This window comes from Solanum tuberosum, unplaced genomic scaffold (genome assembly GCF_000226075.1).
Source record: "Solanum tuberosum cultivar DM 1-3 516 R44 unplaced genomic scaffold, SolTub_3.0 scf00742, whole genome shotgun sequence".
NCBI lineage: Eukaryota > Viridiplantae > Streptophyta > Magnoliopsida > Solanales > Solanaceae > Solanum > Solanum tuberosum.
The window spans coordinates 126892-133032 of NW_006239663.1; the positions used below are offsets into that span (position 1 = coordinate 126892).

The 6141-nt window shown below is 34.5% G+C and overlaps 1 protein-coding gene across 1 annotated transcript; it reads left to right on the forward strand.

The window, feature by feature from the left end:
• The first annotated feature begins 1505 nt into the window (after positions 1-1505).
• On the forward strand, positions 1506-2826 carry LOC107058999 (uncharacterized). The gene is made up of 4 exons (XM_015305337.1): positions 1506-1698; positions 1790-1914; positions 2007-2742; positions 2789-2826. Exons 1-4 carry the CDS (start codon positions 1506-1508, stop codon positions 2824-2826), a joined length of 1092 nt encoding a protein of 363 aa, XP_015160823.1.
• The last annotated feature ends 3315 nt before the right edge of the window (positions 2827-6141 follow it).

Sequence of the window (6141 nt, forward strand, 5' to 3'; positions counted from 1 at the left end):
GGCGTGGTCGATTCAAGAAATAACTTTTGTTGTTGTGTTTTAAGGTTGATTCGAGAAAGCTAGGAGATTTTGTGTTCAATCTTGTGAAGTAAGTTCATTTTCGAATCTCTATGACTATTGCTGTCAATTTCCCCTTTAAATATAGCGTCTATTTTGTACATTACTACAGTGATGATGTTTTGTACATATGTGAATAAAGTTTAAATTTTTTAGGGTTTTCTTGTCAGTAATTTGTCGAATTTATTTGAATTTTTTTCCCAGGGAATCTTATGGATATTATTATAGTAACTCGCTTTCACCATGGTGGTAAATTTGTGGAAGGCATATCTGGTGGAGGTCTCACTTACATAGGGGAAAGTGAAGTGGAATATGTAGGTATCGATAAAGACCACTTTTCTTTAATGGAATTGCTTTTTTATACTAGAGATTTGGGGTATGTTACTGTGGGTGGGTTTTATTTTAAAGACCCTACAACCAATAACTTTGTCTTAGTGGATAACGATTTCAGCTTACTAAACCTTATAAAAGACCTAGGTGATGGTGACTTTTTGGACTTGTATGTTCAACATGTTGTGGATGAGGTAGAGGTTATTAAAGATGGGGTCCCTACAAGTTATCTTTGTGGGCCAACAATTGGTGAAAATGTTAATGAGAATGGAGTAGAAAACTCACATAATATTAATGTGGATGAAGGGGCCCAATCTGAGAATATTAATGTTGAAGTTGGTGTAGGTAATGCATCAGATCTTGAAGGTGTTGAAACAGATTGGGATATTAGTGATGATTTACAAGAGTTTGCTATTCCTGATGATGATGACTCAGAGATTGATGAAGAGTTGAGAACTCTTAGAAATGAAAGGAGAACCAAATTGCAGAGGGAAAAATATGTTCCTACAGAGGAAATAATTCTTGGAGTAGCTGGTGTTGATAGAGGATTTGAAGACATTGGAAGGAACAAGGCTGTTAGGTATGTAGGAAGATTGGGGGGAGATGAGCAATATATTGATAGTTCAGAACTAGATAGTGATGACAGTATGGATGAATTAGATCCTGAAGCTGTGGAAGGTGTTGATTTACCAGCTAGAAGAAAAAGTAAAAAGGTTAAATTTGATCTTGATTGTGTAGTTGCTATATTTGAGCTTGGTATGATATTTAAAAATGCCATAGAATTTAGAAAGGCTGTGGCAGAGTATGCTGTGGAATATAAAGTCAAATTAAAATTGAGGCCTAATGAAAAACATAGAGTCAGAGTTAAATGTCAGCATAAGAAATGCAAATGGTTGTTGTATGCTAGTCTAGACAAAAACTCTGGTGACTTTATTGTTAAGAATTACTATCATGTTCATCAGTGCCCTACCACAACCAAAAACAAGTTGTGTACATCTAACTTTATTGCAAATAAGTTTAGGGACAGAATAGTTTCTCAACCTTATATAAAGTTGAAGGAAATTCAAGATTTGGTGAGGAAGAAGACATGATTGTATGTTGAAAGAACTTTTTGTTATATGGCAAAATTGATGATTCTCAAGGAATTTATGGGTGATTGGAAGATGGAGTTTGCAAGGTTGTGTGATTATGCAGACATGATAAAACAGACTAATCCTGGTAGTTCATGTTGGGTGAGGATAGACAGGAAATCTACTCCACGAAAGAATATGTTTGTTTACTTTTATGTTTGTTTTGATGCATTAAAGAGAGGTTGGTTGGAAGGATGTAGAAAAATCATTGGTTTTGATGGATGCTTTCTGAAGGGTGCTTGCAAGGGTGAATTATTAGTTGCAATTGGTAGGAATGGAAATCAACAAATGTTTCCAATTGCTTGGGCAGTTGTTGATCAAGAAACAAAGCATCTTGATACAAGATCTAAACTTAGGCACTGGACATGGATTGACTGTGATGTCTGATATGCAAAAGGTTAGTTTAATGTTCATTTTATTTAATTTTGATCTCATTGCCTATTTATTTAATTATGATTAGTCATAAATTTCAATTATTATGATATGTAGGGTCTTGTAGCAGCCATAATGGAGTTGCTGCCAGATTGTGAGCAGAGGATGTGTGCTAGACACATCTGGTCCAATTGGCAGAAAAATTGGAGAGGAGAAGAAAGAAGAAAACAATTCTGGAGATGTGCAAAATCAAGTTTTGAGGTAAAATTTCAAGATGAAATGGATAAACTTGATAAACTTGGTAATAAGATCTGTGGAGACTTGTTACATTATGAAAAAAAGACATGGTGTAAAGCATATTTTAAGGAGCATGCTAAGTGTGATATTGTTGAGAATAATATGTGTGAGACATTTAATTCTTGGATATTAGCTGCTAGACATAAATCAATTATCACCATGTTAGAGGAGATTAGACATAAGATAATGGATAGAAATGTTGAGATGAGAAAATTTGTTGACACTTGGATATCAGACATTTCTCCTATGGCAAGTTTAGTACTTGAAGAAAACAAAGATTATGCTAGAGATTGTCAAGTTAGGTTCAATGGCCAATTTGGATATGAAATTTTAGATGGTCATTATAGGCATATTATTGATATCAGAAAGAAGACATGTACTTGTAGAACCTGGCAGTTGAGAGGCATACCATGTCAACATGTTGTTTTGGCTTATCAGCATGCAGGCCAAGACCCTGAAGATCATGTTGTACATTGGTATAGAAAAGATACTTTCATGAAGGCTTATAATTACTTTATCCAGCCAATACCTAATATGAAAATGTGGCCTCACACTAGTGATATTGTGATTGAGCCTCCTGAACCAAAGCAAATGCCTGGCAGACCACCAAAATGCAGAAGAAAGTCAAAGGATGAGCTAAGAAAGAAGTATGGAAAGTTGTCCAGAAGAGGTGTAAAAATGACTTGCTCCAAGTGTCATCAACAAGGCCATAATAATAAAGCCTGCAAATATGTGGTAATACTCAAGCCAACCTTTAATTACTTCAATTAAATAGATAAAATGCAATACAATTTTTCTTTTTCTTATTTACACTATTAAATCTTCTGCAAGGGGTTAGCCTGGAAGCTCAACCCAACCTGCAAGCTTAAGCCAACCTGCTAGCTCAAGTCAGCCTCAAAGATCAAGGCAACCTATAGGTTATAGCCAGCCACCAAGCTCAAGTGTAGGTTCTAGCCAGCCACCAAGCTCAAGGAAACCACCAAGCTTTAGCCAACCACCAAGCTCAGGCCAACCTGTAGGTTCTAGCCAGCCACCAACTTGGAGACCATCACAACATGTCATCTCAGGCCAACAATCAACTTCTATCTGTGATGATACTTCAATTGTTAGAAGAGTTCAACAAGCTGGAAGAGGCAGGGAAAGAGGCAGAGGAAGAGGCAGGGGGAGAAGAGGTGATGATACTTCAACTGTTACAGGAGGGCAACATGCAGGAAGAGGTAGGGGAAGAGAAGGAGCATCAACATCAACAAGAGGAAACAAAAGGCCTAAGATTGTAGGATTTGGCACATACACTGATGATATAAGTGGCAGACAAACATTAAATGTAAGAGTATAACCAACTTCAATTATTTATAATCTACTTTGATAATAGACACTTATTTTAGTTTCTTGTATACAGCCTGGTACAACAGGTGAAAGAGTTGTTACTCCAGTTGTTTTCAAGTGTGCAACACCAACAAACATAGATATTGGTTATAAGCCTCGTGGACTGAAATGGAAGGGTAAAGATGTTGTCACCACTCCACAATTACAACGCATGAGTAAGTCCAAAAAGGGTGGATCTGCAAACGTCTAGTGCAACAAGAGCAAAAACAGAGGGGTGTGACTACTTTAATATGTTTTGGGTGTTTTTGATGTACACTTAGAGGTTGTTTTATTTGAATATGTAATGCAAGCAGGAAACAATACTGAGACTGCTTTAATATGTTTTGTGATGTTTTTGATGTACATTATAACATTCATGCTTGTTTGGAGCTTAATGTTATTATGTTGTTCACTTAGTATGGTTATTGTTCTTTGGAGGTGAAGAAAGCAAGGAAGAAGCTTGAAAAAACGTCACTTAAGGCATCTCCGTAGGAATTATAATTTGGCTCGTGAAATCAAATTCCAGGCAGAGCACTCTGTGCCCTCTTCGCGTCGTGGAGAGGGATTCCTAAATTAATTAAACAAAGCGAGTTTGAGGCAGAACACTAGCAATTGTGTGCGAATGGGAATTTAAAGATGCCTCTGCGTCGCGGAGATGAGCAATATGATAGATTAATGAACAACTTATCTCCATTCCTTCTTCCAAAATCAGTACAACAGAAACACAAGACTATTAATACAATCACTCAAAGACTACTAACATAAATATTTCCATATAGCGAAAATCACGAGTGCAATAACGCATATGATCCTGATTTTTCTTGACCGCTTCCTCTCTTGTTCATAGGATTTGATTCTTTTCAATAGATCCCATATGATCTTTTTTGCTATTGTATTAAGTTGTGTCCATGAAGTTTTCAATTCAGCATTGACCCCACATCGACATAACACATTTGCATCTGAAAAAGTTGAAATCGACAAATTGGACATTTCCTTCGATGTGAAGAAGACGAATGAAGAAATTTTTTTTGATCTCCACTGTAGTAGCAACAATGGTGAGATGTGGAGAAGAGAGAGATGAGAAATAAATAAAAGGGAAGAATCTAGGGTTGGATAAATAAAAAGGGAAGATTTTGACTGTTAAGTATGTTAAAGTGTGCCAATCAGACACATCAGCTTTTTTTTTTCTCACTTCACGCGCTCAAAAGGAGTGCCTCACACGATAAGTGCCAAGTCAGACAGGTGTGTCTGATAGGTACACTTTTTGAGTGGTTTAAGTGTTCAATAGGAAGGTGTCCTTGTTAAGGTGTCTATAAGGAAAATACTTACAAGTTCAAGGGGCCGCTTATGCGTTCTGCCTTTACATTCAGTTCTTAATTTACCATTGTCATTGATTATAATCATTTTCCTATTACATTTTTCAAGACATTGTATTGATTACATTCAAAGAGTGATATAGTAAAATTACATTTCTATTTATATTTTTTTAAGAAATGTGCAAATCAATAATTAATGGATAAATATTGTTGGACAGAAGGAGTATTAGATTCAGACAGTAAGGGCAAGTTAAATAGGTTAAGTAAAAAAAATTGTCATTGATAAAGCTTTTAAAACTTCAAAATTAAATTAGAGTTTGTGAAATTATATAATTATTTTCTATGTTATGTGTTGTCCCAAGAGCTTAGGAACATCTCAAGAACTTCCATCTTAAATTTGAAATGATCTTGAGATTCAAAGTTGAAGAACATTATATTCTCACATATTATATATTTATCGCTTGTATAGTTATATATGTCAAATATATAATATGGATAACATCACTACATATGATATACATTAGATATGGATAAGATACATTAGCATACACAATATATCACTTGATCATTTGTATGTCATATTTTTCTTTTTTTCTTTTGAATAACAAGTCTTAAGCTCTAATTAGTGTTATCAAACATAATTCAATATCAATTTATGCAAATTCCATTTTTAAAAAATCTTGTTGTCCTCTAATTTTGCCATATTTTTGTGGAAAAATATACAAGGAGATAGGGTATGAAATTACCTTCCTACCTTAAATTAACAAAATAGAAAGCTAAGTATAGTATAGACAATTTTTTTTGTCTAACCAAAGATGAAACAAAATAAGAATTCAAAATTAATTTTACAACAAATAGAAACCACATGTACATGAAATAAAAGAGTTATCATAAGTAATGTTCGAATGTATTGTTTCTTCATCTAATAATTAAGAAATTTTCTTATTAAAACTTTATTCAATACATTGTATACAAAGTAAAAGAGGAAAAGTGGAGGTCCGATCTAGCTATATAAAAAACCAATAGCAGAGAGCCAGAGATAAATCGAAAGAGATTTTCGCCTCCGAGTTGGGGATTACATGTATTCCCCCAAAATAGCTACAAGTATAAATCAGTTAAATAAATTATGTAAAGTGATTGCAGAAGCTATTGACAAGCTTGCACACACGTGAAAAAATCAAAATATTCTAAGAATGAAAAAGTCTAGACAAACATGCCATGCCAATTCAAATTAATTTGGATTTCAAATTGGCATCATACATCGAACGGAATAT

Excerpts from the sequence above, each read along its gene's own strand:
- LOC107058999 (XM_015305337.1), top strand. The coding sequence starts at position 1,506 with ATGGCAAAATTGATGATTCTCAAGGAATTTATGGGTGATTGGAAGATG. Across the intron at positions 1,915-2,006 it reads TGATGTCTGATATGCAAAAG|GGTCTTGTAGCAGCCATAAT; the intron begins GTTAGTTTAATG and ends TATGATATGTAG. Across the intron at positions 2,743-2,788 it reads GAAAATGTGGCCTCACACTA|ACCACCAAAATGCAGAAGAA; the intron begins GTGATATTGTGA and ends AATGCCTGGCAG.